This window comes from Tenrec ecaudatus, chromosome 9, assembly GCF_050624435.1.
Source record: "Tenrec ecaudatus isolate mTenEca1 chromosome 9, mTenEca1.hap1, whole genome shotgun sequence".
In the NCBI taxonomy this organism is placed as follows: Eukaryota; Metazoa; Chordata; class Mammalia; order Afrosoricida; family Tenrecidae; genus Tenrec; species Tenrec ecaudatus.
This window is the reverse complement of record NC_134538.1, coordinates 18,897,597-18,923,537: the sequence shown is the minus strand read 5'-3', so window position 1 is coordinate 18,923,537 and position 25,941 is coordinate 18,897,597. Positions and strand designations below refer to the sequence as shown.

The window sequence follows — 25,941 nt, the reverse complement described above, 5'->3', positions numbered from 1 at the left end:
GTTCTTGATTCCCCCTTTTTCCCCAACCCTTCGCTATCCTACTGGTATCGCTACTCTCCTTATTGTTCCTGAGGAGTTTTATCTATCCTGGATTCCCTGTGTTGTGGGGTTTTATCTGTAGCAGTGTGCATGCTCTGGTGTAATCCAATTTGTAAGGTAGAATTAAGGTCATGGTAGTGGGGTGAAGGAAGCACCAAGAACTAGAGGAAAGTTGTGTGTTTCATCAGTGTTAAACTGCACCCTGACTGGCTCATCTCTTCCCTGTGACCCCTCTGTAAGGGGATGTCCAATCTCTACAGATGGGCATTGGGTCTCCACTCCATGGCCCACCTCATTCATATTGGGTATGGTTTTATTCTGGGTCTTAGATGCCTGATCCTGGATCCCATTGACACCTCATGATCATACACGCTGGTGTGCTTTTTCCATGTGGGCTTTGTTGCTTCAGCGTTAGATGGGCGCTTGTTTATCTATAAGCCTTTAAGACACCAGATGCCTTATCTTTTGATAGCTGGACACCATCAGCTTTCTTCACCACATTTGCTAAATGTACACACATTTTGTCTTCAGAAATGGTGTTGGGAAGGTGAGCATCACAGAATTTTGGATTGTTAGAATGGAGTGGTCTTGTGTTAAGGGTGTACTTGAGTTTAGGTCCAATATCCACCTGCAAACTTATTTCTTATCATATAGATATAAGTACATAGGTCTATTCCCCTCATTATATATATTTACATATGTACATTTAATATATGCCTTAAAGAAATAATGTACACAACACAGACATATGCACATCTATGTTTATTGCTGAATTTTCCAAAATGTAAAATACAAGGAAACAACCAACGACACCTATTAGAAAGCAACAGACAAGCCGTGGTACTTCCATGCAATAGAATATCATGCATCAATCTAAACAAAATGACTGTCGGGTTAGGCACAAGTGTAGTGAGGCAAGGATCGCAGACTCAGTTACCATTTACACTGTGTAGACCATATCTCTGCAAAGATGGTCAATGTATCCCAAGCCCAAAGAACTTTCTGTAAGAAGTGCGGCAAGCATCAACCTCACAAAGTGACCCAGTATACAAAAATCAAGGATTCCCTGTACATGCAAGGAAAGTGGCGCTACGATGGGAAGCAGAGTGGCTACAGTGGGCAGACAAAGCTGATTTTCTGGAAGAAGGATAAAACCACAAATAAGATCATGCTGAGGCTTGAATGTGTTGAGCCGCATCCTGAACTGGGAGGTGATAAGAGAAAAAGGGCCATGTGACCCAGTTCTAAGCCTTGTTTTATCTGGTAAATTTGAAAAGTGTTGAATTATCTATATAAGTCATATTATCTATATAAGTCATATTATCATATTATAAGTCAAATATAGTTACATTCTTACTTGAAAAAAATGTCTTAAACACCACAAGGCATGGAAAAAACTATTATGCTTCGCAAACTCAGTCAATTTTACAAACATAAATATTTAATAACCCTAGCATTATAATGAAAAACAAAGATAAAGAAACTTGGATACTTGAGAAGATAAGACTTTGATGACTGTGAGGAAGTAAAGCACAGGGAAAAACAGGGATGTGAGAGCGACAGGTCATTGAGGAAGATGGGGCAGAGAAAACAAAGCGAACCACTTACATGGAGTGTTTAAAATGATATTGCTTTTGATTTCCATTTCTTGAGAGATGGGCTGTGTAAATATTTGTAGTGTACATCTATTTTTAATCCCCCAAGATTTATTATTCCTCCAATCTAAATATTGGTCTAAGTGACTAACAAAAACAAAACAAAACAAAGAGCAGGAAAAGTAAAACTGTACTGGATAAGGTCTTTAACTATAGAAAAAAGTTCACTTCAAACAAAAAAGAAAAAAAATTAGTAAAGCCTTTTTTTAAATGGGTACCAAGCTACTAAGAATCATTGATTTTATTAATTCATTATGCTGGAAACTGAGAGCAGCATAGTAAAACACTACACAAACACGTAAGTAAAGAAGCAGACTAAGACTCGGAACAAGAGAAAAGAGGGAAGAAACTGGTGTTGCTGGTTTTTAAATTGAAATATGCTTTCTTCCAGAGTTGATAATGAACACATTTCCGTGGCAGAAAAATTCATTCTATCTCAGTGTCCAATAGAAATTTTCCTCTGTCAAAGGTCTTTTAATTCATTTTTACCATGATTGCCTGATGATCCCTGACCCCTTTTCATTGTGAGCCCAACTTCTGCTTTTTCACTGGCTGTTTCAATAGCAATGATAAACAATCCTGGCCTCAGAAGAGTTTGGAAAGGTAAAAATCTTGTGGGTCATTGACCATCAAGGACACCCATTCTATATAAGGTATTGAATGGCATATTAGATGAATTCAGATTAAGATAAATGATAGCCCATGTGATTTTAGGTGAAAGAGTGAAATAGAGCAGAAACCTCTTCAGCTAATTTATTTTTTTTTTTAATTTTAACAATTTATTGGGGCTCATACAATTCTTTTCACAGTTCATATATATACATACATCAATTGTATAAAGCACATCTGTACAGTCTTTGCCCTAATCATTTTTTTCTCTTTTCTTCTTTTACATTTTATTAGGGACTCATACAACTCTTACCACAATCCATACATATACATACATCAATTGTGTAAAGCACATCCATACATTCCCTGCCCCAATCATTCTCAAGGCATTTGCTCTCCACTTAAGCCCCTTGCATCAGGTCCTCTTTTTTTCCCCCCTCCTCCCTCCCCCTTCCCCCCTCCCTCATATGCCCTTGGTAATTTATACATCGTTGTTTTGTCATATCTTGCCCTATCCGGAGTCTCCCTTCCACCCTTCTCTGCTGTCCCTCTCCCAGGGAAGAGGTCACATGTGGATCCTTGTAATCAGTTCCCCCTTTCCAACCCACTCACCCTCCACTCTCCCAGCATCGTCCCTCACACCCTTGGTCCTGAAGGTATCATCCACCCTGGATTCCCTGTACCTCCAACCCTCATATGCACCAGTGTACAGCCTCTGTCCTATCCAGCCCTGCAAGGTAGAATTCGGATCATGGTAGTTGGGGGGAGGAAGCATCCAGGATCCGGGGGAAAGCTGTGTTCTTCATCGATACTACCTCACACCCTAATTAACCCATCTCCTCTCCTAAACCCCTCTATGAGGGGATCTCCATTGGTCGACACTTGGGCCTTGGGTCTCCACTCTGCACTTCCCCCTTCATTTAATATGATATATATATACATATATATACATACATATATACATATACACATATATACACACACTTATATCTTTTTTTTTTTTTGCATGATGCCTTATACCTGGTCCCTTGGGCACCTCATGATCGCACTGGCCGGTGTGCTTCTTCCATGTGGGCTTATTTGCTTCTGAGCTAGATGGCCGCTTGTTCACCTTCAAGCCTTTAAGACCCCAGACACTATCTCTTTTGATAGCCGGGCACCATCAGCTTTCTTCACCACATTTGCTTATGCACCCATTTGTCTTCAGCGATCCTATCATGGAGGTGTGCAGTCAATGATATGATTTTTTGTTCTTTGATGCCTGGTAACTGATCCCTTTGGGACCACTCGCTCACTCAGGCTGGTGTGTTCTTCCATGTGGACTTTGTTGCTTCTGAGCTATATGGCCGCTTGTTTATCTTCAAGCCTTTAAGACCCCAGTCACTATCTCTTTTGATAGCCGGGCACCATCAGCTTTCTTCACCACATTTACTTGTTCACACACTTTGGCTCCAGCCGTTGTGTCGGGAGAGTGAGCATCATAGAGTTCCAATTTAATAAAAGAAGGTATTCATGCATTGAGGGAGTGTTTGAGTAGAGGCCCAAGGTCCTTCCGCCACCTTAATACTTGACCTATAAATATAGACACATAGATCTATTTCCCCATCCTCCTATATATATTTGCATGTACATGTCTTTGTCTAGACCTCCATGAATGCCCTTTGACTCCTAGCTCTTTCCTCCATCTCCCTTAACTTTCCTCCTGCCCTACTACCATGCTTCATCGCCACCTGGGCTAGAGTATACCTCTTCTCTAAGCAACCTTACCCTTGATCATTTCCCAGCAGGCCTGCCACTCCCACTTCTCTACCATTTGGGGTCCCATGTTTTTCCCTTGTCCCTGGGTTTGTTAACACCACTTCCTTACCCCCCCCAACCCCCCACCCCAAGTCCCCCCAAAACTGTCGGTCCCGTTGTTTTTCCTCCAGATAGTTCATCCAGCCTGTCCTATTCAGACAGACCTGTGGAGTCACTAACATGCACGAAAACTAGACAGAGGAAAACAAAGCAACAGTATACAACCAGACAACAAAGCAACAAAAACAAACCACTGACAAAGAACAGAATAAAACAGTTCACAAGAGAAAAGCTTGTAGTTAGTTCAGGGATCGTTTGCTGGCCCTTAGGAGCGTTTTCCAGTCCAGTCTGTTGGGGCACCACGCCCTGGCCCCGAAGTCCACTTTCAGCATTCCCTGGGGACCTTGCCACTCCATTCCCTTGCTGTTCCGCTGCACTCCCCCAGTGATTTGCCTCGGGTGGTGGGATCAGGTCAGGTGCAATTCCCACACTGTGTCTCCGGTGCTGTCCCCTGTATCGCCCTTAGTCACTGAGGGGCATCATGTCTCATAGTGGGGCCAGCCATGTTGTTCTCTCTGTGGACTGGCTGCTCTACTCAGGAACATCATCATCACGGCCTGGTGGGCCAGGCTGTGCTCCACTCTCTCCTCCTGCCCCTTCATCTGCTCCCGTGTGCTCTGATCAAATATGTCCATCTCCCAGAGCTGCAGAGTCAATGTCGTCCTTTGGAAAAAATTCTTTTCGGGGGAGGGGCAGGAATCCACTTAATTTATGGTGCTGGGGCCAGCCTCCCAGACCTCTCCACCGGTTCCCTCCTCCACACCGGGATATTGCGTTCACACCTTGTGACACTGGGTTGAAGTCTGGTCCCACTTTCCCTGTGGAGATATAAACAATACCCTCCCCTTGGGTGGATTTATGCCCTATGACCCCACTACACTTTTCTTCCTTGTATTTATCCTTTTGTTTTCCTTTCCCCACCTCCTCCACCATTGTCTACCATGTACATCCCTGGTTTTGGTCTGGTCTCTTTCATACTACCCCGTCTTCACCCCTAAAATGTTTGTATATAGTAGCTTTTTTCCCTGTGCCACTTTTGCTTTTAAAAAAAAAATTTTTTTTTTAATTCTTACCTCAGCGGACTCATGTTGTACTTGTCCTTTTTTGCCTGACTTACCTCGCTTAGCATGATTTCCTCCAGTTCTTCCCATGCCGCTATGTGCCTCATACGTTCATCACTGCTCTTTAGTGATGCGTAGTATTCCATTGTATGTATATACCACAGTTTTTTAATCCAATCGTCAGTTGATGGAAATTTGGGTTGCTTCCAACTCCTTGCAATTGTGAACTGTGCTGCAATGAACATTGGAGCACAGATGTCTGGTCTTGGTTTGCTTCTTGCCTCTTCTGGGTGTATGCCCAGTAGGGGGATTGCTGGGTCATATGGTAACTCTATTTCCATCTGTTTTAGGTATCGCCAGATTGATTTCCATAGTGGCTGTACGTACTTACAGTCCCACCAGCAGTGGATGAGAGTTCCTGTCTCCCCACAGCCCCTCCAACACTTGTTGCTTTCTGATTTTTTGAATTGGGCTACCTTTGAGGGTGTCAGGTGGTACCTCATTGTTGTTTTAATTTGCATTTCTCTTATGGCTAAAGATCGGGAACATTTTCTCATATGTTTGTTGGCCATTCGGATTTCTGCCCCTGTGAAACTTCTCTTTAAGTCCTTTGCCCACCTTTCAAGTGGGCTATTGGTTGTAGATTTTAGTAATAAGGCCTTTGTCTGATGTGTCATTGCTAAAGATGTTTTCCCAGTCTGTGGACTCTCTTATTACTCTCTTGGTGAATTCTTTAGATGTACACAAGTGTTTTATCTTCAGTATACCCCATTTGTCGATTTGTGCCTCCTCTGTGTTTGTGTCCTTCCCTATTTCTGATAGCCTGTGTATTCGCTGCGCCAAAGTTCTCAAGTTGGTCCCAATTCCCTCATTGATGGCCCTAATAGTTTGGGGTTTAACTTCAAGGTCTGTGATCCACCTTGAGTTTATTCTTGTGCATGGAGTGAGATAAGGGTCTTGCTTCATTTTTCTGCATGTTGATATCCATTTTTTCCAGCACCACTTGTTAAAGAGGGCATCTGCTTCCCATTTGATCTTTTTGGGGCCCTTGTCAAAGATCAGCTGTGTGTATGCTGATGCTTTTATTTCTGGGTTTTCAGTTCTTTTCCATTGGTCTGAGTATCTGTCATTGTACCAATACCATGCAGTTTTGAGAACTGTGGCTGCATAGTATGTGCCAAAGTCAGGTAAAGTAAGCCCTCCCACGGCGTCCTTCTTCTTGAGGAGTTCTCTGCTAATTCTGGGCTTCTTCCCTCTTCATATGAAGTTGGTAATCAGTTTTTCCATTTCTTTGAAGAAAGATGATGGTAATTGTATCGGGATAGCATTAAACTTATATAGTGCCTTTGGCAGAACTGACATCTTAACTATATTAAGTCTCCCAATCCAAGAGCACGGAATATTCTTCCATTTGTTGAGGTCGCTCTTGGTTTCTTGTAATAGTGTTCTATAGTTTTCCCTATATAGATCTTTTGTTTTTTCAGTCAAGTGTATCCCTAGATATTTCAGTTTGTGTTTGGCTATTGTGAAGGGTACCACCTTTTTGATCTCTTCTTCTGTGGTCTTATCTGATGTGTATAACAGTCCGATGGACTTCTGTTTGTTGATCTTGTATCCTGCCACTCTGCCAAACTCCTCTATTGCTTCCAGTACTCCCCTTGTGGAACTTTTGGGATTTTCCATATATAAAATCATATCATCTGCAAATAACGATAGTTTCACCTCTTCCTTCCCCAGACGAATACCTTTGATGTCACTTCTTTGCCTTATGCTGTTAGCTAAAACCTCCAGCACGATATTCAATAGGAGTGGAGACAAGGGGCATCCTTGTCTGGTTCCCTTTTTCAGTGGGATTGTGTTAGTCTTTTCTCCATTGACTACCACTTTGGCTGTTGGTTTTTCATATATAGCTTGTATTGTCTTGAGGAACTTTCCTTCCATTCCTATCTTCGCTAGTGTCTTAAACAGGCATTGGTGTTGGATGTTGTCGAATGCTTTTTCTGCGTCTATTGATATTATCATGTGATTCTTATACTTTTTCATGTCAATGTGACGAATAATACTAATGGTCTTTCGTATGTTGAACCATCCCTGCATCCCTGGTATGAATCCCACTTGGTCATGGTGAATTATTTGTTTTATATACTTTTGTATTCGGTTGGCTAGTATTTTGTTAAGGATTTTTGCATCAATGTTCATTAGGGATATCGGTCTGTAGTTCTCGATTCTTGTGGGATCCTTGCCCGGTTTGGGTATCAGAGTTATACTAGCTTCATAGAAGGAGTTTGGGAGTTTGCCATCTTTTTCTATGTTCTGGAAAAGTTTGTGTAGGATTGGTATTAGTTCTTCCCTGAATGCTTGGTAGAATTCTCCAGTGTATCCATCTGGTCCAGGGGATTTTTTTGTTGGTAATCCCTTGATAACCTTTTCTATTTCTTCTATTGCGATGGGTCTGTTGAGATTTTTGATGTCCACCGAGGAGAGTCTAGGGAGGGATTGTTTTTCCAGGAATTTGTCCATGTCTTCCAAATTGTTGAATTCATTGGAGTACAATCCTTCATAGTATTGTGTAACTATCCTTTTGATTTCATTAGGGTCTGTTGTAATGACCCCTCTTTCATCCCTTATTCTTGCTATTGAGATTTGTTCCCTCCTTTCTTTGGTTAGGTTTGCCAATGGTCTATCGATCCTGTTTATCTTTTCAAAGAACCAACTTTTAGCGATATTAATTTTTTCCAAAGTTTTTTTATTTTCCCTCTCCTGAATCTCAGCCCTGATTTTTATAATTTCTTTTCTTTTGCTATTAGTAGGGTTGTCCTGCTGACTCAGCTCTAGTTTTTGTAAATTTTGTGTCAGCGTATCCGTCATGAGTCTCTCTTCCTTTCTCAGGTGTGCTTGTATTGCTATGAACCTTCCTCTGATGACTGCCTTTGCTGTGTCCCATAAGTTTTGGTACGTCGTGTGCTCATTTTCGTTGGTTTCGAGAAATTTCCTGATTTCGTCTCGGATCTGCACCAGTATGCACTCATTTTGCAGTAGAGAGTTATTCATCCTCCAATTATTTGCTCTTATTTTCTTTGTCTTCCTTTTGTTGATTTCCAGTCTTATGGCACAGTGGTCAGAGAGAGAGGTCTGTATTATTTCAATGTGCTTAAATTTATGTAGATTTGCCTTATGCCCCAGCATGTGGTCTATCTTCGAATATGTGCCATGAGGACTTGAAAAGAATGTGAAATTTTTTGTATTTGGATGAAAAGCTCTGTAAATATCTATTAGGTCAAATTGTCTAATTGTGGAGTTTAGCTCTCTAGTCTCCTTGTTGAGTTTCTTTCCCTGTGATCTATCTTTCTCAGTGAGTGGTGTGTTGAAGTCACCCACTATAAATGTCGAGTCTGTGATTTCTTTCTTAATCTTTTGGAGTGTTTGGTTGACGTATTGAGCTGGTCTCTCATTCGGGGAATATATGTTTACAATGCTTAGTGGTTCATTGTCTATCATTCCCTTGAGCATTATATAGTGTCCCTCCTTATTTCTTTTTATGGTTTGCACTTTGAGGTCAATTTTATCCGAGATAAGGATTGCAACCCCTGCTTTTTTTGTGTTGCTGTTTGCTTGGTAGGTCCTTCTCCAGCCTTTGATTCTCAGCCTATTTTTGTCTGTAGCCTTGAGGTGTGTCTCCTGTAGGCAGCAAATTGATGGGTTGTGTTTTCTAAGCCATTCTGCAAGTCTCAGTCTTTTAATGCCTGAATTCAGGCCATTGATATTCAGGGTTATTATCTCCATGTGCGGACTCTGTGAAGCCATTTTATACTTTTTGTGTTGGGAGTTTTCCTACTTTCCTTTCTCATTAGTGTGTGTTTTGTGTGTGTATCATTCTTGACTTCTTTCCATCCTTAAGTCATTGCTATCTTGGGGTCTGTTTTCTCTTTGTTGTGCTCTGGGCGAAGTTGTTCTATGTGCTGGTGTCTTATTTGTGCCTGGTGAGTGTTGTTCTTCTGCCCATACTGAGTCGGCGAGGATCTTTTGTAATGCTGGGTTTGTTGTAACGTATTTTTTGAGTTTTTCCTTGTCTGGGAAGACTTTTACTTCTCCATCGATCTTGATCGATAATTTGGCTGGGTAGAGTATTCTTGGATTTGCGTTGTTTTCTTTCAATTTTTGGAATATGTTACTCCACTCTCTCCTTTTTTTCATAGTTTCTGCTGATAGGTCTGAGCATATCCTTATGTGGGAACCTTTATATGTGATTGCTTGCTTTTCCCTAGCTGCTCTCATGATTTTCTCCTTTTCCTCAAAGTTTGAAAGTTTAACTATTATGTGCCTTTTTGATTTCTTCTTGGGGTCCCGTCGTGCTGGTGTTCTTTCAGCCTCCTGGATGGTTGCTTGGTTTTCATTCATTAGGCTGGGGAAGTTTTCCTCCAAGAATTCTCTCGCTATTGTTGCAGATGACTTCTTTGTTGTGTCTTCCTCTGGTAGGCCAATAATTCTAATGTTGTTCCGCTTCATAGCATCAGACATAGCTCTTAGGTTTTCTTCGGCTTCTCTGATGCTCTTATTAGATTTTTGTTCACGTTTATTAAAGTCTGCTTGGCTGTCCTCCACGCCACTGATGCGGTTCTCTGATTCCTCCAATCGATTCTCAAGGAACATGATTCTGCTATTGTGTTTCGTTACCTGCTCCTCAAGCTCCTGTATTTTCCTTTGGTATGTGTCTTTTATATCCTCTATCATTTCATCCTTTTTCTGTAGTGTTTCCCTCATATTCTGCATCGCTCCAAGCACCATTCTGAGAGCTTCTTTGTATGGCATCTCAATGTCTGCTTCTTCTATGTATGTTGTTATGTTCAGGACATCTTCTTCCTTTGCCTTTTGTTTCTCTTGTTTTTTCGTTGAGGTCATTGGGGGTGATGGCTGTTTGCTTTGAGTTGTTTTTGAGGGACCAGGTGCCATTTTCTAGTCTCTCTCTGGAAGACTTATAGGAATTCTTCTTCGATCTGCCTACAGCTGATTTTGCTATGGGATTAACCTACCACTTTATCTTCCTGTGGCTTCCCTATTAGGGGAGTGCCCCAGATGGCAGATCAACTGCCTGCACCAGTGTTGCAGAGGCTGGGCTGAAGTTCCCGCTATTGGTTTGAATATTGATAAGTGTTGGCTGAGCTGCCTTATGTCCCCAGGTACACAGGCAGGAACTCCCTGGTGAGAAGTCTGAGGAGTATCCCCTGGAGAGCAAGCAGGCCTTACCCTAGCCTTGGGCTATCTATGCAGGGTGGAGTTCACCTAGCTGGGTGTGACCCAGGCGCAAATGCCCTAGGGCAATGGGAGTGCCCCGTAAGTCCGCAATGGAGTGTGAGAGAGCAGGGCAGGAACAAGGGGGGTGAGAAAAATCAAAAAGTGAGACTAGACTGTGCAGGGGTACAGGGAAGCGAGGGAAGCAAAGGAAACTATGTAGCTGAGTCCCACTCCCTGCCTGTGGATCTACAAGGGCTTACTCCCTGCCCCAAGCCCCAGCGGTAGTTCGCAGCTGAGCCCCAAGAAGGGTCGCAAGAAAACTGCTGAGCCGCCCCCAGAGAGCAGAGAGGGGGGACAGAGAGCAGAGATGTTAACAGACGCCGCCGTGTAGCTGAAGCTTGATCCCTGCCTATGAAGCTGTGGGGGTTTGGGTTTATTCCCTGCTCAGACCACACGGCGCGGCTGCGGCTGCGTCTGTGCCTTGAAAAAGCCCCTGCGCAGCCCTCCAAGGCTGTGTGGGAATATAAAGCAGAGACGCAAACAGAAGCAACAATGTAGATGAACCCCGATCCCTGCCGGTGGAGCCGCAAGAGTCCTGTTCCTGCCCTGAGGCAGATAGGGAAAAACTGTGGCTGTGCTGAGACCAAGCCCTGCTACAGGCTCCAAATGGTCCCGGCTTGGGCAGATCCGGCAACTGGACTAGGGTTGAGCCCCAGCCGGCTTCCACTGAGGTAAGCCAAAAGCCCCCAGCCCCTCAAAACCCCGTGGATCTGTGCCTACTTATCTTTATGATGCACCTCCTGCGATCCAGTGGCGTTGAATTTCACTCTGAGCAACTCTCCTGGGCTGGATTCTGGGGAGTCCCTCTGGTGTGTGTCACTCCGTCGCCATCTTCCCGCAAAACTCTGTCTCTTCAGCTAATTTAATTAGATGTTTTTTCTCTCTGAATTGCTAATTTTCAATAACTCAATGATGTGTTCAATTGTCACTAAGACCCATTTTTATCAGGTTTATGCTCACTTTATTACCTCTGTCTACTTAGAACTGTTCTTAAAGGAAAGACTTATCCCATTCAATTTTTTGTTTGTTTTTAATATGATGTACTTTCTCCCTGAATTGCTAATTAACAAAAAAGTCTGATAAATTGGAAAGCATGTCTTCCACCCACCACTTTTCTGTCAGTTTGTCTTTCTCTCATGGGTACTGTGCTGTTGTGATTCAAATGCAAAGGTGTTTCAAATGCAAGCGGGGGGTCATCCAGAGTGAAGAGCTTTTAACAGAACTTCCAGACTAAGAAGAAACTACTAGGAATGGATCAGTTGCCACTCCAGGACCTGATTTCACTTCCAGGCCCCTCCCTCCAGGAGTCCCTCATTACCTCCAGGCACTGCCCCTTCGGAAAGACCCACCCCTACCCAGGTGGTGCAATTTCCTGCCGAACCCACTTCCTCTGACTGAGAAGGTGCAGACTGAGCGGCCCACCAGGGTAAGTGAGTCTCTATTTTCCTATGCTGATCCTGGGCTTTGAGTCCGCTACAGGCCTGGCATATCCAGCTGTGACCCGATCCCTATGGATATTAAAGATCCTGCTCCCTTTCTGCCCAAGTTCCAGGTCGCCGCGACCCCCCGGGATATTTCCAGTTAAATCCTTTCTGAGCTGGTTACAAGCTTCTCTGCCTCCCGCTTTAGGAATATGCCGGTCCCCTTTTCCTGCCCAGAGCCCCTCATTCACCCTCACCCTTCACACCGGAAATGCCCGATTGAGGGTAGGTTCTTGCCTGGGGCCCGGTTCCCTCCTTGTCAGTTACCAGGCATGAGAGCAGGGGACCCCAGAGTGAGTAGCCTTTACTGAAAGGAGAGGCCAGCCTTGCAGTCATCGGGCCACTCCACTGATGACCGAGGTCTCTATTAGCACTTAACTTCTCAGCACCTTGCTTTGCAAAGGATACAGTAGCAGTGACAGCCCCAAATCCCCACACAGATTAGGTCCTCACATGGATTGCAGAGTCCCACACAGAGTAAACCTCCATTACTGCCTTCTGAGCAGGAAGCAAGGTTGTAGGTAATCGGGCCCTGAGGCTGCGGGCTTTGGACTGTGGATTACTTTCCCCTCTCTCCAGGCAGCCTGGGGAGGGGCAGTCTTTCTTAAAAGCTTGCCTGCCTGTGTATCCTTGATGGAGGTCACCAAACTGAAGACAGTACAGGTCTCCTAGCCATCCCTATGTGTCTTGCCCTGATTGCATGGGTCAGAAGGCCCTGGACCAATTGGAAGTGTCTGTCATTGTGATGTATTGTTTCGCCACCAACCATGCTTTTGTGACCATTTCTTTTGCCCTGCCGCTTCCCCACACCCTCTTTATCTCACATCTCAATTATTAGGGGCTCATACAACTCCTATCACAGTCCATACATATACATACATCAATTGTATAAAGCACATCTGTACATTCTTTGCCCTAATCATTTTCTTTTCTTTCTTTCTTTTCCCTTTTCTTTTTTTACATTTTATTAGGGACTCATACAACTCTTATCACAATCCATACATATACATACATCAATTGTATAAAGCACATCCATACATTCCCCGCCCCAATCATTCTCAAAGCATTTGCTCTCCACTTGAGCCCTTTGCATCAGGTCCTCTTTTTTACCCCCCTCCCTCCCCGCTCCCCCCTCCCCCATGTGCCCCCCGTAATCCATACATCATTATTTTGTCATATCTTGCTCTATCCGGAGTCTCCCTTCACCCCCCCCCCTTCTCTGTCGTCCCTCTCCCAGGGAGGAGATCACAAGCGGATCCCTGTAATCAGTTCCCCCTTTCCAACCCACTCACCCTAAGCTCTCTGGGAAGCCATTTCAACCTCCTGGTGTTGGCTTCTCTCATGCAGATGACGTGTGTGTGTCTTTGTGCTGTCTTTGTCACTTACTATTTAACAAATGTTCCCTTTAAACTATATTTAAAATGGGGTTTCCTTTTTACTCTAAAACAGATCTTTCCTGCTTGTGCCTCCTCAATCATTTCTTCCCATGAGAAACTACCTTGTGCTCTGTTTTAGACTGCAAAATGGACTCCAATCTCAAATATAATTTAAGGAGAACATTTATTAAGTCTTAGTAGTGATAAAGAGAACACAAAGATGCAAGCAGAAGTCACCTGGATGAAGGTGATCATTAATGTAAGTCAAGGAAACATTCAAGTCAGGAATCTCATTAAATAATATTGGAACATAGGAAACTGTCACAAGTTGATGGTTGGTGGACGAGCAACATCATTGTTATAAGTGGGACTACAGAAGCAGGGACAGGACCATAATTGGGGCACCCACACTGTCAGAACATTTTATAAAACTGGTCCAGGGCCATCTGATTTAGGCAGTCAGGGCTAAATATAAGGAATAGAGGACCCCTGGATTGGCTGGAGAATGGTGGAGGTTTTCTACTTTCAAAGTTCCTCTGCCTCTGGGCAAATTTAATCTATATGCTTGATTAATAATCAGAAATAATTCAATGGAGAATTAATCTATGTGGAGACCCTTCAATTGGACTTTAGGCAGTCATTGCCATCCACAGTCCTTTACTAATTTGGGTGCTAAGACTTTAATCTCTAACACAGCGCCCAGGACTTGTGTCGTAATCTCTACTGATGCTGTAACTTTCCACTTGTAGTGTGAAGAGTCCAACTTGGGGATGTCTCCCCAAATAAACCTCACCTCAGAGATCTATCCTATTATTGGTTCAATTCTCTTCAGCACTACACTCTGCAACCAACTGCCACCACCCCATACCATCCTATTGGCTCTTAGAGCATTGCTGGCCCAGATATAAAATCCACTCAATTTTCTTAGTACAGAATTTTGAATTCCTTTTATATTCTCTTAATTTGCAGAATCCAGCAATTATTTATTGATGTTTCAGGTCCTCTTATATATTAATCTGGAGAACGAATAGGTTTTCTTCACCTGTAAAGAGTTTGTTTTGAAAATCCACAGGGTAGTTCTCCTCTCTCCTATAGGATCACTATGAGTCAGAATTGACTCGATGGTAGTGAGTTTTGGTTTTGTGCATTAATATTATATTTTAGTGACACATGCCCTCAAGGTCAGCACTTCTTTGGTTGTTTTATTTTATTTTCACAATGACATAGAATTTAAATTGGTCCTTTATCAGTTATCCTAGTGCAGTGGTTCTCAAATTGTGGGTCGCAGCTCCCCTGGCATGTTTTTCATTTTTGACATGGTGATTTCCTAATAAGATTTTTGTGTTTCTGTGCACAGAAATTCTTTGTTTTAGGTCATTAATTCATCACTATGAGGAGCTTCAACACTACAGAAAACTACAGAACTTTCCTCACAAAATGGGTGGAAACAAATTCCCTGTTTCAGGGTCCTTAATTGAATCATTTTGCAGTTCCTTTTGTGTAAGATAACTGCTGTAATTTTGATCAAGATGGTGCTTTCTTCTCCCAAAAGTGGCACGGCTCTCTACTCTGCTAAAGAGATACATTCTTTGAAACCCACAGGGGCAGTTCTACCCTGTCATATAAGCTCTGTGTGAGCCAGTGTTAACTTGATAGTATTGAGTTTGGTTGTTCTGGTTTAAGAGGCTTGTGCAGCTTCCCTAACAATAGATTTGTACCCTTGGAGCTATGCAAATAAGATGTCTAAAAACCTAACCTGGCAATTAGTCACAATGGACATCGCGTTAGGCTTCATTGAGCCATTTCAGAAACAGAAATTAGGATCTCATTACCATCTAGAAAGAAGAGTCAGGAGTTAGGGGCCTTTGCACCCTAGATTCTTGTAATGAAACTCTTCAATCCAGAAGACAGAGAGCTGTGACACAAGAAAGAAAGAATTGGGGAGAAGCAGAAGCTTCGCTGTCAGCCAACAGCCAACTGTGTGACCTTTGGGACACCATCTTTCTTTCGAGGAGAAATATATACATATCAGTTTCAATCTTAAGTAATATGTAAGTTTTTTTTGGAGCCCTGGTTTTGACATGTATTAAGAGTTGGACTGCTAACCTCATGGCGAGAGGTACAAACCCATTAGTGGCCTGTTTTGGCTTTAGAGACTCAGAAACTGTACAGCAGTTTTGTGTCCTATCAGGCACTTACATATCTAACTCTTCTTTCTTGATGGTGCGTTGTAAAGTGTTTCTAAAGTGATTGTGCAATTTGTAGATTTTTTCCTCGAGAAAAATCATTTTCAATGTATAATAGCCTTTTATATAGCCTATTTAAAATATTTCCAGATGCTTTCTTTAACATTATAATCTTCAAAGTTCATTGACTTTATTCTCCTTGAGTGTCACACAGTAAGGAATTGATGGTTTTGTGTGCTGTGAGGTAGGGATCCACCGCTTCTCTTTCTTCCTTTTGACATGTATTTTTGATTGTCCAATCTCTATTTTTTGTAAGTCATCTTATATTCACTTGTCTGAAAATTATGAATTTTAGATTTTATTGCTCATGGCATAAGCATGTTTTCTGTCAGTTAATAAAGTGAGTGTTACCAGTATTGGGGACTTTGAGTTAAGAGGGAAGAACAGTAACAGCACCTGGACCTACAGGTTATGTGTTACATTGTATTTTCCCATCAGCCTGCAGATTGTGCATCACCAGCATCTTAGAGGAAAGAGGAAGAAGTGCCTGGTTTGGGTAATATTATTTCTGTGGTGACCACATGAGAGATTCAAATTTGTGAACATCATTAGGGCTGATCCAGATAAGGAAAAAATAGAGCATCTCAGTTGCCGGCAGTGTTCTAAGGACCAAAGAAAATGGCCAACTTTCAGGTGATTTTGATGTACTTTATCCTTTTCTGTATTTCCTACTCGAATTGTAGAAACCTGTATAATACTGATTCAGTTCATTGAAAATGTGGAGATTTGAAATAGTAGAAGTTAGAGATCCACGTTGATTCTGATTTCAGCATTGTACTGGAGAAGATTAGGAATATATTGATCATAGGACTAACACTAAACTACTGACATTGAGCATAACATGTCACTGATGATTCTTTGGATGATGTTAGCTTTCAATTCATAATTCATTATTCTATGGCCAACCCATGAGAATCATTCAAATGAAATGCTATGCCTTGCTTTTAATGAGGAAATAAGATCACATCTTTCACAAAGTTCATTATTCCATGGGATTTTTGTCTCAGTAAGTTTCTTTAATGTTTCTTTCTGCAGGTGACGTGTTAGGTCTTCTCCCAAACAGCATTCTCTTTAATGCATCTAAAATGGGCCTTGTAGCAATACTGGTTTAAGCTTCTCACTTCCTCTAACTATAGATGTACGAGAGATCATCAGCACCAGCTCTGATTCCTATATGGGAGAGCTTAAACATACCTGTACCCTCCAATGGTTTTCCAATTCTGACAGCAGTTAATTTACCACAGTTCTCTCCTCAGTTCACTAATTCGTTGCAGTGGCCACATAGAAATCACAGTCCAGAGTCATAGGTTCAAGTTTTATTAAGTAACAGAATGTCATTTGGGATCAGAGTCAAAAGGGATTCATACTAAGGAAACATCAGGCACATTTGCTCTTCTTCATTGCAGGCCTGTTTTCTCTTTCCACTATCAGACATTTTTCCTTCTAAAGATAAGCTTATTCCTTACTTCCATCTGCATAGACACCTTTCAGCTCCTTGAGGATATCCTCCTCTTGATCTTGCTTGCCTGTCCCACTATCTTGGCCGAAAAGCCTTCTCTGGACTTGGCCCCATTGGCTCCGTTGCTGTGTCTTTTCTGCCCTGGTCATTATCTCCATTGGTACAGCTCTTGACCCATGAATATTACAGTGCATTGCGCAGGAGCAGCAGTAGACCAGTCCCTAGGAGGTAGAGGTTTAAGCTGTTCTATGATTTACTCTGCAATATCTCACAAAACCAAATAGCCATCAGGTAAATAACTCTTCAGGATGTGGAAGCTGGTGAGTCCCAAATCCACATTTCCGGTATCAATTTGGAATGTTCTTTTTAGTGATGTGTTTGCAAAGGCTGATGAATCAGATCCGCAGGTAGACAACAGTCCACGGCCTCACAAGTTAAAGTTGTTGAATCTGGTCAGAGAGTAGGTTGCCGGGGTGTAGGAGCCCAAATGGGAAGGTCACACAGTTGGCTGTTGGCTGACAGAGTAGTGAAAACTCTCAAATCAGGTCACACAGGTGTCTCCTACTTTCAGGGATGTCAAGAAAATGGTTCATGCATTTCTGGAAGCTGGCAAGTCCCCAAACCATGGGTTCATTATGAACTATGTGGCTACTAGGGCTGACAAAACCAAATCAACAAGCCAGCATCTCACTGTCCCTTTTGAACCATGCCTACAGGCAATTCTCTCTCTCTCTCTCTCTTTCTCCCACGTGCTCTGTCACGCGCATGCTCTTACTCTTTATATGATACGTTCTTGGGCCATCCTAGCGCATTCCCCACCTAGGCAAGATTAAGAGGGCTTCAGATGTCAAGCCAATGGCAACAGAACTAGGAGGGGCCCATTGGTGAGCATGTGATTACAGGTAGCAGTTCCAAAAGGACCTTGTAATTAAAGTGAAGGCAATACTGTCCTGTCCGTAGGTGGCTGAGACGAGTTTGTTGTAAGGTAGGCAATACTGTCCGAAGATGGCTGAGAAGAATTTGGCTATGGTATACAAGAGGCACGTGTCATAAGGTGGCCTCCAAGAGCTTAGAAAGTTGTTCTGCACTCAGGAAGGAAGGTTTTGCCTTTGAGCTTTCTGTTCTTTGTCCTGAGTTAAAGGTTCTTGTTCCTGATTCTGAGTTAGACCTCGTTCCTTAGTAAACCACTTTGACTATGAGTTTTGTTTGGCCATAGCAATGGATTATCAAATCCAGAAGTGAGACAGAGTGGTGTGGGAGGAATGATTTGTGTAAGAATTGACAAAACGTGTTGGAGAGCTGAGGTATGTTTGACCTCCCCCTCATAGGGATCAGCTCTGAATTGCGCCTGATACATATCACAACTAAAGGTACAGAGCATCTCATAACGGTGATACTGCTAGATCTCTTAATTACATTTCTTTTTTTTCTTCTTTTTTGCTTGACTTAAAATTTACTTGCAAAAATGGAGAGACTTAAAGGACCTAATAGCTTCCCAGGATCCAACTACTTTTTTAAAAATTGTTTTCGACAGTTTGTAATTACTACCACCTTTAGAGCAAAAGAAAACATTTCAAAGGAAACATTTCCTGGCAGATATTACTGTGGAACCCAGCTAACTGCTCTTCTTAATTACATTTCACAATCTAGTGTAAACTTGTTTGTTATGTAAACAGGTATGAGTTTATCTAGTGTGTGTGAGTATAAATGTGAGCTATTTCTAGCTCACTCAGCTAATTTCACTGCTAGAAAAAATTCTAATTTTATGAGGGGGTACATTGTTGGGGCAGTAGTGTCTCCAACACTGGATCGGATCCTTAGGAATGACTTTGTGATTGTGGAAAATATTAAAGACAGACAATACAGGCACAGGAACTCCTCTTCGCATGTCAGGACTAAGTGAGTGAATGTATTTTCCACTGGATATATGTATATATAATAGCTCTTACAGATCTTTCATAAGGCATGCACATCACGGAGTTAACATACATAGTCCATGGGTAATATCACTAGGTAACAATAACAAAGCAAGATCATGAGTCACTATCTTGACCTATGGCTAGTTGACGTCCAAATACCCCGTGTCTACCTCTTCCCTCACCTTTCCCAGGGGTTTATTACATTTATGGTGGGTTGGTTACACAACATGATTGCTCTAATCAGCAGATAACCTTGAGGTATAGTAAAGTAGTCTAGTCAACACAAATGATTCCTCTAGTATGGTAGCTCCTTTAAGACTGCTCCTTAATGGAGTGCTATTGCGGGGGGAACATTAGTTGGCCTGGAGAATGTGTATTTGAAAACATTTCTCTCTTGGAACAATGGAGAGTTTTCTCTGAATAGGGCTTGTTTCCTGTGCCTATGGTAGCAAGTAGAAATAAGGTCAAATACTTTCTACCAAGTCCTCAGTTTACCACACACCATGGAATGTACTAGCACAGAATAGTTTTTATTTCTGTTTGGCTTTCTTTATTGTAAATATATTTTTAAATCTTCAATAGAAAATAATTAAATAGACTCCTTTTACTACAGGAATCACTGACATTCAACGACGTGGCTGTAAACTTCACCTGGAAGGAATGGCTGCTGCTGAACCCTGCTCAGAAGATGCTGTATCAAGATGTGATGTTGGAGAACTATCACAACCTGGTTTCCATTGGTGAGGACCATTTTGAAGTCATTGGTTTTTCCTATCTTATGTGTTAAAATCTTTGCCGTGTCTGTGGTGTTCTCAAAGAGGTAGATTCTCATTGCATTCTCTAGTTCTATGTTAGTGGGTAAGGTCTTCTACCCTTGAGAGAACACCCTTTCCTCTGTTCCTTTGAACATGATTTTCCTAGAAATACAACATTCTGCAGGCTTTACAAATCTTAGGTTCATTTTGGTGTGTCTGATTCTGTAATTTCTCATGAACCAGGTTATCTAGTTGTCACCCCCGTAGCTTTCACTCAATTGGAACAAGGAGAAGTGTGGTCTATATTAGAAACAAGCTATAGTGGATTATTTTCAGGTGTGTGGCCAAACTACCTTAAGGGGAATTGCCCGGGTTGGTTGATGTAAGTGGTAGAAGACCTCAAAAACATGATAGGTGTCGGATAATGCATAAAACTGTGTCCTTCTTCGAATGTGAGAACTCACTTTTTGTAGAAGTTGAGATAAGTATGTCTGTAGCTCTTCTGAGATTAGATTTCCATTTATTTGATTTACACTATGTTATGTTTGTTTTAGTAATTTTCTTTCTTGAATATACTCAAACCTTTCCCTCCTTTATGTTCTTCCTCCTTACTATGAAAGTCCATCTTATAAGCCTCTCTCAATACAGAGAACTGTCAGTTTGTAACTGTTGTCCAAATACAGCACATTCTTCCCCTATTGAGTAAGAATGGATTTCCCACCCCACCTTGGATCTTGAGCTCTCATCATAAATGGTCTCCATTGTCCTTCCTTAGCTTTCCCCCTTGGAGTTTCCCTAAAGGAGTTGGTTTTATTTTTCTCGTTTGTTCTCCCAACCCTTTAAAGTTTTCTTCATTCTGGTGATGTAAGTTCTTTTTGTTTTCTAATAGAGATGGTCAAATTGCCTTCAATGTTGGAATTACTTGAGACATGTTTCTCCATATTTTACTTCTTTTGGTGAAACATGTTTATGACTTCTATTATTTTCAGATATCTAATATCATCTTCCCAGCAGGAAAAATTGTTATCATTTTAGTATATCCTTTAGCACTGTACCTTCAATTTTGTTACACCTGTAGGATTTTCTGTAAAGTTGTCTGCTCCTCTGATAATCTTGTAAGTGGAAAGGACATTTTTAACATCTTGCATTCTTGGTTCTTTCATTCAACGCATATCTGCTGTACAGTCCTTACTATGCCGTTTGCCTTCTTTAGGCCCACCCCTTCCTAACATGTCCAAAATGGGAAAGACGACCTTGCTGCTTTTAAGGAACTCTTTGGGCTGTATTTTCCAACATTGAATTTTTGTTTGATATTAAAACAATGCATGGTATAGCCAGTACTACTCTCTCTTTTGTTTTCTGTCTTTTGAGTAACCTTTTGTTTTCCATATGTATGATGTCTTTGGTATCATCCCACAATTTATTTGGTCTTCAGTCATTAGTCATCAGTCTTTCATTCCTCAAGTTTATTCTTTAGATTGTCTCTAAGCTCAAATGAGGTGGGTACTTTAGCTACTGTCGACTTCTTTTAACTTCTTCAGCTTCAACTTGTATTTGAGCAATTGATGATCTGTCCTACGGTTGATTCCTGGCCCTGTTTTGACTGATGAGCTTCTCCATCATTTCTTTCCACAGATATGGTTGATCTGATTTTCAAGTCGTTTATTCAGAAAATTCCATATATATAGTTTTCCTTTTTATTTTTTCATAAGGAATTTGCTATGAATTCATCATTAGTTTCTCAAAATTGTATTGTTGGTTTTGCATGTCACTTTTATCACTAAGGCCACATTTTTCAACTACTGATACTTTTTTCCAAATTTCACATTCATCATTGTACATGATTACATGGTTGATCAATTTTAGGCTACAAAAGTTAGGCGAAATTTTCAATACATACATTTTTAATCATTGTATTTTGAGCTCTTACAGAAGCCATAACATTCCATAGTTCAATCACATCAAGCAGTATTACACAATTGCTACCACAATCACTTTCAAAACATTTTCTTTCTTCTAGAACTCCTTGCTATCAGCTCCCTTTTATCCCCTCCCAGCTCCACTCTTCCATTTCCTTATTGTGGAAAACAGAACCTGTATGAAAGTGTAAGCAGCCTCATCTCTACATTCCTGACCATAGGGCTTGGAAGACAAGTGCTAATGCTAGAGGAAATCCTCCACAGTCCAGAGGATATAGATAAAACTGATAATACACAATCTCCAGATAGAGGTTTCTCTACAACTGCCTTCCATTAAGACGCTAGTATAAAGCTGTCTCCTACAGGCACCTGACTTTCATTACTCGGCTAAAAGATGCCTCACTTTAAGAGCAATCAGGTTCTCCTTGTTCTTATCAAGGAGTTAACTATTCCTTTGGCTCTTATATGCCTTCTGGATGGGTCTTAAGAGATAGTTGTGTAACTGAGGGGCAGAAAAAAAAAGGGACAGCAAAGTATTTAGGTGGTCACCTCTTCCATGATGTCAGGTCTGAGCTGGATAGAGGGAGACAATGTATACCTTCACCAATTTATAGAATTTCAGGGCATGCAAGCTTGCCCCCCAACACACAGAGACACCGACCCACATAACAAGGTGGGTAGTGTCTTTGCAGTGGAGGTCCCTGAGTTCAGTGGTTGAGTAACTTAACATCAGTGTTGAGGGCAGATATAGGGGAGTAACTTGACCCTGAGCAGGGAGAACAATAAGAGTGTGTCTGCTCCTATAGATAAATCTGGTGGCTGTTAGAGATAAGCCATGCACTCTTATGAGGATATTGTGGAGATGAATTTTCAATAGGACATTATGACTGGGACTCTTCTCTAATGCACAGATGTGAAGGCCTCCCTCCACCCAGAATCCTGGCCTTGCAGGCTTCTTTAATACAAACATTAGAGAATTTATCTGCAAATGCTGTCTTCCTGGTCTTCAGTTTCCCACAGCCTGAGACTTATCATGAAGTGTTCTAAAAGGATTAGGATATCCCAAATTCACCTTTGTCCATTCTGTTGTGTGTTTGGCTGCTGGAGACTTGCATGTCTCACGACTATATAAACTCCCTGCTAAATGACCTCGATCACTCATCAGCAACGCAGTTGAGGCCCCTGTACCCTGCATTTGTTGTCTGCTTTATCTTCCTAAATTTCACACGCTGCTCCTAAGGTCCCACTTGACTGTGGGGATCGATCCCACATTTTATGTTTGCATTAACAGTGGGTGCAAAAATTTAAATTACACTTGGTAGTCACTGCTCTTACTTGCAGGCATATGAAAAATTAACCTACCACTGACAACATGGTATTTCAGGAAAGATATTTGCAATGTACTTTTTATGACGATGAATATGACACCAGTCTTCTTGGATTTCTCAGCCTTATAAACCACTTCATAATCAAAAAGCAGCTAATGCTTAATTAAAGTCCAATGATGCATAGCAATCTTTAAACATTTCATTTTGATAACTTGCAATTTTTATTGGTAGTACTTCATAAATTCCGTCTTCCATTTAGGAGTGGATGTTTGCCGCTGCTTTTTTCTCATTTTCAGTCATGCCATGTCAGCGACTGTACGTCCCCAAACAGTTACTCCATCCACATCATTACTGTTGACTGTACTTTGATAAGTTAGTACTTCTAAAGTGTTATTTCAGTGCTATTAAAACTGGGGGGGGGGGGCTCATGTTCTAGAAGTTAATCACCAGTTTTTCCTCCCAGTCTGTATTTCTGGAAATTCCACTAAGACCTGTACAACATGTGGGCTCCTGCTGGTGTTTGAAATACTGGTAGCATTGCTTCTGGCATCACAGCAACATGCACGCCACCACAGGAAAACACTAGAAGCTGAGTTTTGTAAGCTGAATGTAGGCTCTCCATAAACATAAGGATTAAGTTTGTGTACCATAGTACCTCTCGTATACCTGTAAAAATGTGTTCTCCCAAGGTGAACATTCTGCATTTTTCACATTTCCAATTTGTCTAGTACTTGGTTGTCTTTCAGTAAAGATTAAGGAATGAATACATCTGACCTATAGCAACTGAAATTAGCAAGCCTTGCCACCCTTGTGGTCTATGGGTCTCAGTGTCTTGCTGGTATTTACATTCTTTGTATATTTTCATGGTCCTATTAAGCAACTACCAATTCAGTGCTCATTATTTTCGCATCCAACCTGATTTCTACAGTAACTGCTTTGACCATTTGGATTGTTTACACAATTATGTTTGTACCAATGGTTAAGAAACATGAAGCATAGTATTTTATTTACATTCATATAAGCGTTTGTCACTAAAGATCTACCTTGTATCAATGCATGTTTTAAGGGGTGAATTGTAAATCAAGATGATGGAGAGTTTCAATGTTCTGTTCTTTTATAGAGGTCCACAAAGTTGATGATCATTTGGTGGAGCACTCGCAACATAAAAGAAGTGTGGACAGAACCGAACAATGCTATAAATTTAATACATTGGAAAATATTCTTCATCAGCACAGAACTAATTTTCCTCTAAAGGAAAATTATGAGATATTAGGCTTACATGGAAAAATTGTAAAATCAGATTTAATCATTCTGGCATTAAATCTTAACAGTAGCAGCAAATTAAAGAAGTCAGTTGTTTTCAATGGAGACGAGAAAAATTTTCTCGGTATTGAACAAGATCAATTTTGTACTGAAATGAAATTCCCTAAGTGTGAACAATCCAGTAGCATGAAGTCACGATGCATTCAGCATCAGGAATCAGACAAAATTGAGAAACCACGCAGAGGTGATAAATGTGGGAAAACCTTCCAGGAGTCTTTCCTCTGTGAGCATCAGTTCATTCATATTCTAGATAAGACTTATGAATGCAGAGAGTGTGGGCAAGAATTTGACAAAGTATTCAAACTCATTGTATATTATAGAACAGCACATAAAGGACAAAAGCCATATACATGCTTGGAATGTGGCAAAGCTTATGACAGCAAATCATTTCTGAAGGATCATCAGAAAATTCATGTGACAACGGTGCCCTGTGTATGCAATGAATGTGGAAAAGGATTTAACAGGACCGGTGAACTCACTGTTCATCAACGAACTCATACTGGAGAGAAACTCTATGTATGTGGTGAATGTGGCGAAGGCTTCATTCAGATAGCACATCTCAAAACTCATCCACGAACTCATACTGGAGAAAATCTTTATGTATGCGGTGAGTGTGGTAAAGCTTTCAGCCAGAAGCGATGCCTTACAGCACATCAGATATGTCACACAGGAAAGAAACCCCATGTATGTGGTAAGTGTGGAAAAGCCTTTACCTGGAAGAGTAAACTTACTGTTCATCAGCAAACTTGTACTGGAAAGAAAATCCATGTATGTGGTGAATGTGGAAAAGCCTTCAGTCGGAAGAATGTTTTCACTGATCATCAGCGAACTCATACTGGAGAGAAACCCCATGTCTGTGGTAAATGTGGAAAAAGCTTCATGTGGAAGTGGAACCTTATTGTTCATCAGCGAACGCACACTGGAGAGAAACCCTATATATGTGATGAATGTGGAAAAGCCTTCAGCCGGAAGAATGTTTTCACTGATCATAAGCAAACTCATACTGGAGAGAAACCCCATGTCTGTGGTGAATGTGGAAAAGCCTTCATGTGGAAGAGGAACCTCACTGTTCATCAGCGAACTCATACTGGAGAGAAACCTTATTTATGCGATGAGTGTGGTAAAACTTTCAGCCAGAAACACTACCTTACAGCACATCAGGCATTTCACACAGGAAAGAAACCCCATGTCTGTGGTGAATGTGGAAAAGCCTTCATGTGGAAGAGGAACCTCACTGTTCATCAGCAAACTCATACTGGTCAGAAACCCTATGTATGTGGTGAATGTGGAAAATCCTTTTCCGGGCAGAGGAACCTGGCTGTTCATCAGCAGATTCATACTGGAGAGAAACTTTATATATGTAATGAATGTGGAAAAGCCTTCACCTGGAAGAATGCTTTCACTGATCATCAGCGAATTCACACTGGAGAGAAACCCCATGTCTGTGGTGAATGTGGAAAAGCCTTCATGTGGAAGAGGAACCTTACTGTTCATCAGCTGATTCATACGGGAAAGAAGCCTCATGTATGTGGCGAATGTGGAAAAGCCTTCATCAGGAAGCATGAGTTCACTGTTCATCAGCAAACTCATGCTGGAGAAAAGACTGTATGTATATGATGAGT

General features: G+C 41.5%; 1 protein-coding gene across 1 annotated transcript; it reads left to right on the top strand.

Moving 5' to 3' along the window:
- The first annotated feature begins 1,009 nt into the window (after positions 1 to 1,009).
- On the top strand, positions 1,010 to 25,936 carry LOC142457127 (uncharacterized). The gene is made up of 3 exons (XM_075558484.1): positions 1,010 to 1,250; positions 24,570 to 25,480; positions 25,565 to 25,936. The coding sequence occupies exons 1-3, from the start codon at positions 1,010 to 1,012 to the stop codon at positions 25,934 to 25,936; spliced, it is 1,524 nt and encodes a 507-aa protein (XP_075414599.1).
- Positions 25,937 to 25,941: the final 5 nt, after the last annotated feature.

Coding starts and splice junctions, on each gene's coding strand:
- LOC142457127 (XM_075558484.1), top strand. CDS start 1,010: ATGGTCAATGTATCCCAAGCCCAAAGAACTTTCTGTAAGAAGTGCGGC. Junction 1,251..24,569: donor GCCGCATCCTGAACTGGGAG/GTGATAAGAGAA, acceptor TTCATATTCTAG/ATAAGACTTATGAATGCAGA. Junction 25,481..25,564: donor ACTACCTTACAGCACATCAG/GCATTTCACACA, acceptor ACTGTTCATCAG/CAAACTCATACTGGTCAGAA.